The sequence below is a fragment of the Perognathus longimembris genome, chromosome 1 (genome assembly GCF_023159225.1).
Source record: "Perognathus longimembris pacificus isolate PPM17 chromosome 1, ASM2315922v1, whole genome shotgun sequence".
NCBI lineage: Eukaryota > Metazoa > Chordata > Mammalia > Rodentia > Heteromyidae > Perognathus > Perognathus longimembris.
Window position 1 is genome coordinate 49,406,259 of NC_063161.1, and position 14,137 is coordinate 49,420,395.

At 43.2% G+C, this 14,137-nt stretch overlaps 1 protein-coding gene across 2 annotated transcripts in view; it reads left to right on the plus strand.

Moving 5' to 3' along the window:
• Positions 1 to 14,137, plus strand: part of LOC125363898 (cyclic AMP-dependent transcription factor ATF-7) — a 99,869-nt gene that overhangs the window by 71,027 nt on the left and 14,705 nt on the right. For both annotated transcript variants that reach the window (XM_048363234.1, XM_048363243.1), the window contains exons 4-7: positions 4,859 to 4,977; positions 8,477 to 8,614; positions 11,279 to 11,436; positions 13,610 to 13,709. In XM_048363234.1, coding sequence (XP_048219191.1) covers positions 4,859 to 4,977; positions 8,477 to 8,614; positions 11,279 to 11,436; positions 13,610 to 13,709 — 515 coding nt within the window. The remainder of the gene's footprint in view (positions 1 to 4,858; positions 4,978 to 8,476; positions 8,615 to 11,278; positions 11,437 to 13,609; positions 13,710 to 14,137) is intronic.

A 14,137-nucleotide genomic window follows, 5' to 3' on the forward strand; every position in this document is an offset into this window, starting at 1 on the left:
AGGGACAGTGCTCAGGCCCTGAGTCCAAGGCCCAGGACTGGCCAAAAAAAAAAAAAAAAAAAAAAAAGAACATAGAGACACATGGAACTCATCCTAGAAAATTTCTATTAAAAAAAAATATATCAGATACAGGGGCTGGGAATATGGCCTAGTAGTAAAGTGCTTGCCTCATATACATGAAGTCCAGGGTTTGATTCCTCAGTACCACATATATAGAAAAAAGCCAGAAGTGGTGCTGTGACTCAAGTGGTAGAGTGCTAGCCTTCAACAACAACAAAAAAAGCCAGGGACAGTGCTGAGGCCCTGAGTTCAAGCCCCAGGACTGGCAAAACAAAACAAAACAAAAAAATATCATACAGGGCTAGGAATATGGCCTAGTGGTAGAGTGCTTGCCTCATATACATGAAACCCTGGGTTCATTTCCTCAGCACCACATACATAGAAAAAGCCAGAAGTGGTGCTGTGGCTCAAGACATAGAGTGCTAGCCTTGAGCAAAAAGAAGGCAGGGACAGTTCTCAGGCCCTGAGTTCAAGCCCCAGGACTAGCAAAAATGTATATATCAGATACAGCTGGGCACCAGTGACTCAAGCCTGTAATTCTAGATGCTCAGGAGGCTAAGACCTAAGGGTCATGGTTCAAAGCCAGCTCAGGCAGGAAAGTCTGCGAGACTCTTTATCTCCATTTAACCACCAGAAAACCAGAAATGGCACTGTGGCTCAAGTGATAGAGCACTAACTAGTCTCAAGCACAGAAGGTCAGGGATAAGGCGCAGGCCTTGAGTTCAAACCCCAGGACTGGGGGGTGGGGGGGAATCAGCTAACAGAGAAAGCAAGGGAAGGGGTAACATTGCCCCTCCTTTATATTAACAAAAAAAGAAATGTATGTCACCTAAGGCATAATTTCTCTTAAGTACTACTAATCAAAATGCTACCCTAGGGGCTGGGGATATAGCCTAGTGGCAAGAGTGCCTGCCTCGGATACACGAGGCCCTAGGTTCGATTCCCCAGCACCACATATACAGAAAACGGCCAGAAGCGGCGCTGTGGCTCAAGTGGCAGAGTGCTAGCCTTGAGCGGGAAGAAGCCAGGGACAGTGCTCAGGCCCTGGGTCCAAGGCCCAGGACTGGCCAAAAAAAAAAAAAAAAAATGCTACCCTAGACATAGACAAATAGAGACAGGACCTTCTCTCCATCCAAATACACCAGCTAAAAGGGACTTGCCCTTACATATCTCTTATTCCTTATTAATTCAGCAAGTATTTATGCAGTATCTACTGGGCATGCTAGGTAGCCGCTTTGCTAGGAGCTTGTAGATTTGTAATCACTGGGAAAAAGATATGAGTGGGGGCAATGTCATTAGTGACTCTGAAGAAAGCCAGGGGGAGCCAGGCACTGGTGGCTCATGCCTGTAATCCTAATTACTCAGATCTAAGTGAGCTGTTGAGGCCCTGAGTTCAAGCCCCAGTACACACACACACGCACGCACGCACGCACGCACGCACACACACACCAAAAAAATGAAAACCAGAGAAGAGTGGTTAGGGTGTAAGTATATGCATAAAGAAAACATAATTAAGTTAGAATATAAATGGTAGTTTTTAGACAAATAGAAGTATAATATAAACAATGTAAATACTAAGAGAACTAGTATTAAGTGAAATTAATTAGAAAGTTTTATAAAACAGGTAAACTTGGGGCACAGTTATCAATATTTGAAGTGGGTGGAAGATCTTGTGCCAAATGTCCATGGGTAGTGATAGAGAGTGCTATAGAACAGTCCAGAAGATTCTCACTATTATCTCAGGTTGGCTTAAGCCTCGGCCTCTCAAGTGCTGAGAGTATATCTCTGTGTTACTATACCCAGCTACTCCTCTTCTTTGTTGTTCCCTAATGCCAATATTCTCAAAGTCTGTAAGTATTTTCTTCTTTTTCTAATTTTTTTCTGTTATAGTCCTTTCTTAGTGTTAACATTCCATCACTTTCACAAATATCCTTTTATTTGGGGGCCTGTGGTAATGTAGCATGTAACTTACGCCCTCCTCATAGCTGGGAAGCAAAAAGAGAAAGAAAACAGGATTCCACAGTACCTTTCCAGGGCACAACCCCTAGTGACCTCTAATCTATTACTAGGTTCCATCACATAGTGCCCAGTGGACCAAGCCCTTATTAACACATGGGAAAGACTTACCCACACCTTCAGTTTCCTTCCTGCTGCCACCTTCATTGTGCTGCTTTCCTCCCACGTCTCCTAGCTTACCTCCTTGATGAATTTCATTTGAATCCATCTTTCATGCTATTAAAGTCAGTTTTGTACATTATGATACTATCTGCATAGATAAATTTTATTCCCACCACAGATCAGCGGCTCATGCCTGAAGTCCTGAATACTCCAGAGGCAGAGTTCTGAGGATCATGGTTTGAAGCCAGCCCAGGCAAGAAAGTCCGTGAGACTCCTATCTCCAATTAAATATCAGAAAAGCCAGAAGTGGAGCTGTGGCTCAAGTGATAGAGTGCTAGCCTTGAGGAAAAAAAGCTAAAGGACAGTACCCAGACCCTGAGTTTAAGCTCCAGTGCTGGCACCAAAAAAAAAAAGCAGAAACAAGCATGAACAGCAGGGTATGGAAGAATTCATTTGGAGCTTCAGATCAGGAACACAGAAGTCTCTCTACTGCCATTGCCTTGGCCTTGACTGCTCCCTCCTTCCTTCTGCTTGAGTTGTAACTGTGTGCATGTCCTTACCAAAGCACTACACACATGCCTAGAAGACGTTACTACCTTTCCTCACCCCAGGATGGAGAGAAAGTGGCTTTATCATCAGCCACCTAGAGCTGCCAGAGAACCTTTTAAAACTATTTTAGGAGGTAGTGGTCACTTTTCTAAACAGTCTGATTCAGAAGAGGTTTTGCATTACTTTCTCTAAATATTTCCATGGAAAATCCCATTCGACTGTATCTAATTGATCATACCAAAAGAAACCATTTTAAAATCTGAGTCTCTTCTTAAAATATATATTATTCAGTCTAGTTGTTTGGAATAGGAGACAAATCCTTGAAGTGACTAGCATGTCAAGGAAAACCATCAGAATAGACGGGATTCAACATTAGAAAAGCAAGGCAAGGGAGTGAAGCACAAATCTGGAATCTTATGAAGTTCCCATGGATTATCAAGAGCCTCCGTCTTCTTAAGACCAGAGGCTCTGTGTTGAGGAAAAGATTTGCACTGGCCCTGTGGGGATATTTTGGCCTGGAAGTCTAAATGCAAATATCCTGGTTTCCGGAATTTGGTGTGGGCCCAGTCCCTTTGCAGCAAGCCCTATTGTTTTCAGTTTCCTTTCCTAGCTCAGGACATTGCTGTCTTGTTCCCCAGCCTTTAGATTTGCCTGGAAAGCCTTCAGAGGTAACAAACCTGCACCTCAGTGGCTATTGAGAAATAGGCACCACTTTTTTTACTTTTCCCAGTTTCTACTTTCACCTGGCGCTCTACCACTGTGCCACATATTCAGTCCAGCTTTTTGCTGGTTAATTAGAGATGAGTTGGACTTTGCTGCCTGGATTGGCTTCAGCCTGGATCCTTAGACTGCATCTTCCTGAGTAACATGCACTCGACTTAGGCATCACTTTCTATTTGGTTGCTATAGCAAGCAAACTAAACCATCTACTTCTCAGCATCAGATTTTTAACATCCATCTGCTTATACTATACCTACAATATCTTCAGAACTAGCAGGAAGTAATTTCAAAAAGAAAACATTAGCTGGTAATACTAGCTACTCAAGAGGCTGAGTTCTGAGGATCAAGATTTGAAGCTAGTCTAGACAGGCATATCCGTGAAATTCTTATCTCCAATTAAGCCAGCAAAAAGCCAGAAGTGGAGCTGTGGTTCAAGTGGTAGACCATCCTGGTCCTGAATTCACACACTGCTACTGACACACACACACACACACACACACACACACACACACACACACACACACACACACACACACACACAGATGTGCCAAGTATAGTGGCTTATGCTTATAATCTTAGATACTTAGGACATAGAGACTGGGAGAATCACAGTTCAAGACCAAACTAACCAAAAGTTTGTGAAGCCCTACCTCAGCCAATTAAAAACCTGAGCATAATGTCATGTACCGGTGATCCTAGCAACATGGGATTCAAAATAGGATGGTTTCAATCTAGGGCCATGAATGTAAAACCCTGTTCTAAAACCAGCAAAGAAAGGGTTGTGACTGTGACTCAAGTGGAAGAGCACCTACCTAGCAATTGTGCGGCTTTAAGTTTCTAAGCCCATTACCCTAAAACAGAAAGACAGGCTAGAAATACGGCTTAGTGGTAGAGTGCTTGTCCAAAGAGAGTAAGAGAGAAAAAAAGAAAACACATGTAAGCAAACAAGCTTCAAGTTTTTTCTCACACCTATTTAGCTTGGTTGACGTTTCTGAGAAGAAAACATAAGAAAAGAAAGAAGGAAGGAAGGAGACCTAACTGTACTTCATACTTGATTTTTCAGATCTAGAGGTATCACAAAACTTCACTTGCATGGTGGTTTTATTTTACTGCATTTTATTTATTTTTTTAAACTGCATTTTCTTTGAAGGTGCAGGAGGTAAAACCAGCACTAAGAGAAAGGTGGGTATGTGGATTGTCACACAACAAAACATTGTCCTGTTTTCCCCCTGCTGGCCTGGAAGCAACACAGCGCAGACACCCTCTGGTGGCCTGCCACCATCCTTTGCCTGCTAGAGCTCCATGAAAGCAAGTCTGCCCTAGTGCAGCCTACCTTCAGAGTGAAAAATGAAAATGAAATCTCTGCTGAGGTCAGAACTAACAACTTTTCCTTTTCTTCTCATGTCTGCAGATCAGACTCCTACTCCCACTAGATTCTTGAAGAACTGTGAGGAGGTTGGACTCTTCAATGAACTAGCTAGCTCCTTTGAACATGAGTTCAAGAAAGCTACAGATGAGGATGAGAAAAAGGCAAGAAGTGGGACTTTGGGTTTTTTTAATATAATTTTATTGTTATTATTAAGATGTTGTACAGAGGGGTTACTGTTTCATAAGTCAGGTAATGAATACTTTTCTTTTTAGGCAATGTCAAACTTTTGGGTTTTTGTTTAAAAAAAAAAGAAGAAGAAGAAGAAGAGGGGCCGGGAATATGGCCTAGTGGTAGAGTGTTTGCCTCATGTACATGAAGCCCGGGGTTGGATTCCTCAGCACCACATATACAGAAAAAGCCAGAAGTGGTGCTGTGGCTCAGGTGGTAAAGTGCTAGCCTTGAGCAAAAAGAAGGCAAGGACAGTGCTCAGGACCCAAGTTCAAGCCCCAGGACTGGCCAAAAAAAAAGAAGAAGAGAAGGATAAGAAACTATTCAAATTTAAACACAAAATCATGGGGTCTGGCCAAAAAGAAAGAAAAACCTAGAAGTTTTGACATTTCAGGAAAGGGATTTGGTATGTATGAATACATTATATAAAAAATAAAGTATAGCTGGGCACCGATGGCTCATGCCTAATTTAATCCTAGTTACTCAGAAGGCTGAGGATTGCAGATCACACAACTAAAAAGGGGATTCTGTGGTGAGCATGGTAGTACATGTCTATAATCCCAGCACTTTGAGGAGTAAAGTAGGAGGATTAGGATGGATAGTAAGTTCCAGACTAGCCGGGGATACACAGTGTCTGTATATCTTTATATTTATAAATCTGTATATCAAGAGGGAAAAGGAGAGAAAAAGAAAGAAGAAAAGAAAGGAGGGAAGGAGAGAGAGAGATCAGACTTTACTTTAGAATTAGAATTCTAGATTAGTAGTCATTTTTGTCTGTGTGCCAGTCCTGAAGCTTGAACTCAGGGCCTGGGTGCTGTCCCTGCATTTTTTTTTCAAGGCTTGAGCGAAAAGCTAAGGCCCAGGCCCTGAGTTCAAGCCCCAGGACCAGCACAAAAAAATTTTTTTTTAAGAGACAATACTGTGTTTATTTAGGCAAAGTCTTGCATTATTGCCCAAACAGGCCTCAAACTCTCAAGTGCCAGCATTACAGGCATATACCACTATGCCTGGCTTGTAGTTCAACTTTCAGGTGACAAACATAGCCACAGTCTTTTCACCGTTCTTTCTCTTTTAGAGACCCACGTCTCTCTCATCGCAGTTACCTCAACTTTCGTGCTTAAGTTACTCAAAGCCTCCCTACCTCACCTCTCCGGCCATTTTCTTTATCCTCAAAACAAAAAAAAAAAAAAAGAGAAAGAAGATTGGGCTGGGAGTATGGCCTAGTGGCAAGAGCGCTTGCCTCCTACACATGAAGCTCTCGGTTCAATTCCCCAGCACCACATATAGGAAAACGGCCAGAAGGGGCGCTGTGGCTCAGGTGGCAGAGTGCTGTTCTTGAGCGGGAAGAAGCCAGGGACGGTGCTCAGGCCCTGAGTCGAAGGCCCAGGACTGGCCAAAAAAAAAAAAAAAGATTGTTTCTACAACGATGTGAGGGAATTTTTTTTTTCTTTTGCTCAAGGCTTGCACTCTAGCAATTGAGCCACAGCACCACTTCTGGCTTTTTCTGTGTATGTGGGACTAAGGAATCAAACCCAGGGCTTCATACATGCTAGGCAAGCACTCTACTACTAATCCACATTCCCAGCCCCGATGTGAGGGATTTTTTTGTTTTTTTGTTTGTTTTTTTTTTTTTGGCTAGTCCTGGGCCTTGGACTTAGAGCCTGAGCACTGTCCCTGGCTTCTTTTTGCTCAAGGCTAGCACTCTGCCACTTGAGCCACAGCACCACTTCTGGCTTTTTCTGTTTATGTGGTACTGAGGATTTGAACCCAGGGCTTCCATGCATGTTAGGTAAACACTGTACCACTAGGCCACATTCCCAGCCTGGGATTTTTTTATACCAAGTTCTTCATAGGCAAATTCAAGAAAAGTAGCCTCCCTTAAAAAGCGTCTAGTCTTTCTCCCAGCCCTTTTAGCTCAATTGACAGCTGTGAGAGGCAGATCATAGTTGGTTAGGCCTTTCCCAGTGGGCGTCCTGGTGTTTCCTCCTGCCTATCCAGTGGTAGTCTTTACCTTCCCTGATGAGAAGCACAGGCGTAGAGGCAGACATCGCCAGGAGTGTTTAATGAGCCTGAAACTTTCCTGGAGCACAACTTTTCTAGGAGATGCCCCCTGGGAAGTAGCAGTCCCGGGTTGTATTTACTTAGAGGCCTCCTCCAATCTCTAGTTTAGAATTAGCCCTGATCTGTTAGCAATGCAGACAAAGTAGACTCAGAATAATCTTTGCTGCTACTCCCCCTGGTCACATGAGAGATGGAATCATTACCACCCTCTTTAACATAGCAGACACCAAATTAGTTACTCCGGTAGCTACCCTGAAGGCTTCTAGGATTAAGGTAGCTAGGGCAGATGGGGAAACAAGCCTCCTCTTTCCCCAAAAAGCCTCAGGTGTGGGAAGAATAGAACAAAGGACTCACTTTGTCATGAAACTGAAGACTAGTGCCAGTCCTCCTGTGGTTGCTTGATGCAGTGTCAGAGCTGTTATCTTAGAGGGTTACTGTTCCCCGCAAAGCCATTCATACATAGCTCCACATTTCCCAGAATGATTGCACCATTGCCAGGAAAGTACTCTCTTTACTTTCGAGTTTCTCCAATCCTGAGCCTAAAACCAACTTTGAATTTCTGTCACTAATCAGATGATCAGCCTTTCTTTTTTGTCCCCAAACCTTCTGTTCTCGAAGCATCTAGCCTCAGCTCCAGATTCTGAAGGATTATCACCTTCCAGCATAGGGGAGGTCCCAGAAAAGACCTTTCCTGTCTTGTTTGTAGGGCTTTAATAGCCAGTTTGTCCTCATTCACTTTTGATAATTGGGTAACCCAATCATCCTGGTTGGCAAAGAAAGTATTGACAACTCTCCATTGGCCAGCAGAGCTGTTTGAGAATAAGCAGAAATCATTTTGCTTTCCTGGAAAAAAATTATAATCCTTGTATTTGCATGGATTTAAATGACATCTCGTGTTTATTTGTTTTCTGGTCTTTACAAGTATTTGCTTATAACTAATGTTCTTCATTTTACAGTTAGGGAAACAGAGGCTCTGAGAAGATTAAGATTTGGCTAGAGTCATTGGACCCACATTTGTTTGTTTGTTTGCTTTGTTTGTTTTTGCCAGTCTTAAGGCTTGAACTCAGGGTCTGGGCATTGTCCCTCAACTAATTTTGCTCAAGGCTAGCACTCTACCACTTGAGCCACAGTACCACTTCCAGCTTTTTCTGTTTTTATGGTACCGAGGAATTGAACCCAGACTTTCACGCATGCTAGGCAAGCACTCTACCTCTAAGCCACATTCCCAGCCCAGAACCCACAATTCTTTGACTTACTCCAATACTTTGAACAAGGGCTGAACTTTTAGAAGCATATGCTGTCATCAAGATGAAAAGATATATATTAAACTGGAAGAGAATCACAAACTGTGTTTATTCTCTTTTGTAACAGGGTACTTCTGGGCCCCTTGACATGTCTCTGCCATCCACACCAGACATCAAAATCAAAGAAGAAGAGCCAGTGGAGGTAGACTCATCCCCACCTGACAGTCCTGCCTCAAGCCCCCGTTCCCCGCCACTGAAGGAGAAGGTAAAACTCACTACCAGGAGTCATCCCACATGCTGATTGATAAAGTTTTTGACTTGTAAATAGCATAAAAGTAGGATTGATTATATTTAGAGGAATAATTCTTTGTCCTTACATTTTTTTATTCTTCTGGTGGTAACTCAGGGCACTATCTCTTAGACCTTTCCATTCAAGGCTGGTGCTCTACCACTTGAGTTACAACTCCACTTCTGGCTTATTTGGTGCTTAATTGGAGATAAGAAGTCTCAAAGACTTTCCTGCTCAGGCTGGGTTTGAACCATGATCCTCAGATCTCAGCCTCTTGAGTAGCTAGGATTACAAGTGTGAGCCACCAGCACTTGGCTTTTTTTTTGCTATTGAGACAGCATCTCAGCTATATGTCCCAAGCTGGCTTTAAACTCTCTATCCTCTTGCCTCAGCCTCCAGAGTTCTAAGATTACAAATGTGTGCCAACATATCTGGCTCAAGATGATTATTCTTTAGAAGGTATATTTAAATTTTACCTATTCTCTGACCCAGCAATTTTACCTCTATATCTAATAGAAGAGAAATTATATATATATATATGTTTACCAAAAGAAATATATAAGAATGGTCATAGCAATTTTACTTGTAAAAAGCCAAAAACAAATAGAAACATTCCAAATTCCCATTAATCAAAGAGTAAACAAATTGTGGGAGACTGATAGCATAGCTCAGCAATAAAGCACTTGGATTCAATCCCAGCACTAAATAAATAAATGCTCGTATATTTCCAAAACAGAATAGTATGTGACATTAAAAAAGAATGAACTAGGATATGTATGTATGTATGTATGTATGTACGTATGTGTGTGTGTATAGCTTAGTGGTAGAGTGATTGCCTAGCATATGCAATACCTTGGATTTGATCCCCAGAATTGGGAAGAAAAAAAATGAATTCATGGTGGGTAAAACAAACATTAAACAACAGAAAAGTCCAAGGAAAGGCAAATTTATTTGAAGACAATTCATAATAGGGTGTACTAATTCTTTTTTTTTTTTGGCCAGTCCTGGGGCTTGGACTCAGGGCCTGAGCACTGTCCCTGGCTTCTTTTTGCTCAAGGCTAGCACTCTGCCACTTGAGCCACAGCACCACTTCTGGCCTTTTCTATATATGTGTGTCTGAGGAATCGCACCTAGGGCTTTAGGTATACAAGGCGAGCACTCTTGCCACTAGGCCATTTTCCCAGCAGGGTGTACTAATTCTTACTTAGTACTTTTGGTTACTTAAGAGTCTGAGGTGGGAGGATCACTTGAGCCCAGGAGTTTATGAAACTAGCCTGGGCAGTGGAATGTAGCAAAATGCTATCTCAGGGAAAAAAATAAGAAAGGGAGAGAGGGGAACAGAAGAACAGTGTGTGCCTTTCAAGAAGGTAGAATGTGGGTTGGGGAAGGACTTGGGAAAATCTGGGGTGCTGGAAATGGTCTCCATCCAGATTTTATATATGTACAAAAGTCCTCTCACTGTAATGACTTTAGGTTAATCCATTTTACAGTTTGTATGCTCTTCTTTAGTTAAAAAATGAGAAACGGGCTGGGAATATGGCCTAGTGGCAAGAGTGCTTGCCTCGTATACATGAAGCCCTGGGTTCGATTCCCCAGCACCACATATATGGAAAACGGCCAGAAGGGGCACTGTGGCTCAGGTGGCAGAGTGCTAGCCTTGAGCAGGAAGAAGCCAGGGAAGGTCCTCAGGCCCTGAGTCCAAGGCCCAGGACTGGCCAAAAAAAAAAAAAAAAAGAGAGAGAGAGAGAAACAGCCAGGCACTGGTAGCTCGTGCCTATAATCCTAGCTACTCAGGATGCTGAGATCTGAGGATCACAGTTAAAAGCCAGCCAGGGCAGGAAAGTCTGTAAGACTCTTTATGTCTAATCACCAGAAAACAGGAAGTGGCGCTGTGGCTCAAGTGGTAGAGTACTAGCCTTGAGCTGAATTGCTCAGCAACAGAGCCCAGGCCCACAGTTCAAGCCCATGACCAGGAAAAAAACAAAAAAGAGAGAAACAAAAGTTCATATAATTAATAAATTAGACATTAAAGTACATTAGTTTAAAATGAGAATACCTAGATTGTGAAAAATTATAACAGCCCCAAGATTCCAATTGTTACCTCCTTTGTGTAGGCTCATTCTTAAAAAGCAATTGGCTAAAAGATTTTTTTTTTTTAGCAGTACTGGGGTTTGGACTCAAGATATCATGCTGCATAAGCAGTTCCTCTACCACTTAAGCTGTGCCCTCAGCCCTTTCTTATGTAATTATTTTTTATATAAGGTTTCACATTTTTGTCTAGTGCTATCCCCTGACCACAATCTTCCAACCTATGCCTCTCAACTGGGGTAACAGGAATGTGCCACTATACCTGGGTTCTTTTGTAGAGGGGAGATCTTGCTATGTGTTTTAGGGCTGGCCTGGAACCATGGTCCTGTCAATCTCTACCTTCAGAGTAGCTGGGCTTACAAGGAGGTAGCACTATGCCTGGAAGCTAAGAGATCTTAAATCAGCATTCCTATTGAATGCTCTTGAGTATGGATGGGTAAGGTACAGGTTCATGATCATGACTTTGTCTTCAGACTTGATTTTACCAGCTATGTATCTCCCTATAAATGGCCCTGTAAAACATTTTGTGATGTGTTGGTCTCTTTTCCCCAGGAAGTTGCCCCAAAGTCTGTTGTGATCTCTACCCCCACACCCACCATTGTGCGTCCTGGCTCCCTGCCTCTCCACCTAAGCTATGATCCACTTCATCCAACCCTTCCCTCCCCAACCTCCGTCATCACACAGGCGCCACCATCCAACAGGCAAATGGGGTAAGTAAAGGCACAAGAAGATACAGTGAGAAAGTAGGAACTATATTATTGATGTTGTTACTGCTGTTGTTATCTTGGTTTTCTGAGACAGGGTTTCACTATGTAGTCCAGGCCAGTCTTGAAATCTGCCCTCTCAACCTGCTGAGTGCTAGGATTACAGGTGTGATCTTCCATGCCTGGCTTCAGTAACAATGTTTATATACCTAAGGAAAATGAGCTACTGAGATTGTTTCTCAATTTTCCCAGCTGGGCACAGCGGCACATTGTAATCCCAGTACTGAGGCTGAGGCCAAAGGATTATTTTTTGTTTGTTTTGTGCCAGTCCTGAGGCTTGAACTCAGGGCCTGAGTACTGTCCCTGCCTTCTTTTTGCTCAAGGCTAGCACTCTACCACTTGAGCCACAGTGCCACTTCCAGCCTTTTCTATATATGTGGTGCTAAGGAATCAAACCCAAGGCTTCATGTATACGAGGCGAGCACTTTACCACTAGGCCATATTCCCAGCCCACCAAAGGATTATTGAGTTCAAGATCAGCCCAAGCTACCTAGCAAAACCCTGTTTAAAAAAAAAAAAATCGGGGCTGGGGATATAGCCTAGTGGCAAGAGTGCCTGCCTCGGATACACGAGGCCCTAGGTTCGATTCCCCAGCACCACATATACAGAAAACGGCCAGAAGCGGCGCTGTGGCTCAAGTGGCAGAGTGCTAGCCTTGAGCGGGAAGAAGCCAGGGACAGTGCTCAGGCCCTGAGTCCAAGGCCCAGGACTGGCCAAAAAAAAAAAAAAAAATCCCCATAAACAGAATCTCCTTTACCTTTTTTTAGAAGACAAATCTTTTGAAGGGAAGAACATGAGCATAATTTGAGAGTTTAATATTTCTTAAATTTGTGAGGGTAAGAGAGTCCTCAGGATTGAACTCAGGGCCTGGGCACAGTCTCTGAGCTTTATTGCTCAAAGTCAGTACTCTACCATTTGAGCCACAGCTCCATTTTTGGCTTTTTGCTGGTTAATTGAAGATAAGAATCTCACAGATTTGTCTTCCCAGGCTGGCTTTGAACTACAGTCCTCAGATCCCAGCCTTCTAAGCAACTAGGATTACAGACATGAGCCAGCAGCACCTGGCAGAGAATTTTTAAACCTCTAGGAAGTTTGTCCTGGTGGTAGAAATCAACAAGGAAGTGTATTTAGTTCTTAGCCTCCCTCCTATAGGCTCAGTGAAGGTTCAAATCTCTTAAGTCTTCTTTGATCTAATGTTTCCCTAAGTCCCAGTGGGGATCTTGCTCTTCACTACTCCTAATTTCATTTGTCTGTCTTTTTACTCTTGGGATGGCCTGGGTTTTCTGACAGGATGATTTGAAATCCTATCCTCAAGACCCCATGGATTAAGAGGTTGTCATCAAGTTTTAGCTCCTCAAAGTTTATTCTCTGGACTCACATTAGGAAAAATAAAAAGGGGCCACTTTTTTTTTCTGGGAAAGAAGCCAAAACAGAAAGAAGAGAAACTTATTCGCATTGACTATTGTATACATAATTCATCTTTGCAAAATGCCAACTTTAATCCCTTAGGTCTAGACTTAGGTCTAGACTTACACACTTGGGTGGTGGGAACATTTAATTGATCTAAATCTTTAATAGGATTAGCTTTCTATCAGTTGAGTTTGCTTAATTTACAAAATATAAAGATTTTGCCAGGCTGAGAGTGGGAAGGAGAGAAAAGGGAGTTTGAGGAGGGGGTGGGATATAGATACAAAAGAAAAAGAGTATCCGATGTTATCAGAATCACTTTGCTATTTTAAGCTTCATCTTCTTTTCCCATCTTCAAGAATGTGCCAAGGGCTGGGGATATAGCCTAGTGGCAAGAGTGCCTGCCTCGGATACACGAGGCCCTAGGTTCGATTCCCCAGCACCACATATACAGAAAACGGCCAGAAGCGGCGCTGTGGCTCAAGTGGCGGAGTGCTAGCCTTGAGCGGGAAGAAGCCAGGGACAGTGCTCAGGCCCGGAGTCCAAGGCCCAGGACTGGCCAAAAAAAAAAAGAATGTGCCAAGACTTCATAGTAATGTTCTTATACCTTCCCTTATTACAGAAGACTACAAAATCTGCTCCATTTATATAGGAGGAAGACACATAGGCAAAGGTCTGTGTTGTGAACGTTTCACTTCATGTCTCCTTGTAGGTCTCCCACTGGCTCCCTCCCTCTCGTCATGCATCTTGCCAATGGACAGACTATGCCTGTGCTGCCAGGGCCTCCAATACAGATGCCTTCTGTTATATCGGTGAGTTCTGTAGTTGGGGCAGCCAACCTTACCAACATACTAATCTCCCCCTTCCACCTGAATGGTCATAATCACAGAGGGACCCCAGGGAAATGTGAGTTCTGGTCTGTGTTAGTTGAGCCTGGCTGCCTGCCCAAACTCTTCACTAACCTCTGCCAATCAAGCACTGTGGGATACTAAACAAAGACTCATCTGGACAATTGGCTCCTGGTCTAGGAATTGATCTTGCCAGCCTGCTGATTGGTTGATTTTACTTGGCACATGGCTTCTCTAAATTTGCTATTTCCTTAAGATACAGACAGCCTCAGCCTTTCCAGCAGAAACTGTCCCAATCCTGAAGGACTCCACTGCCCCACCCTGTGATGCCTTGGGAAGGTGTTCAACAAGCTGTTCCTGTGTACCTTGTGGGAAGGCTGCACAGACCAGGC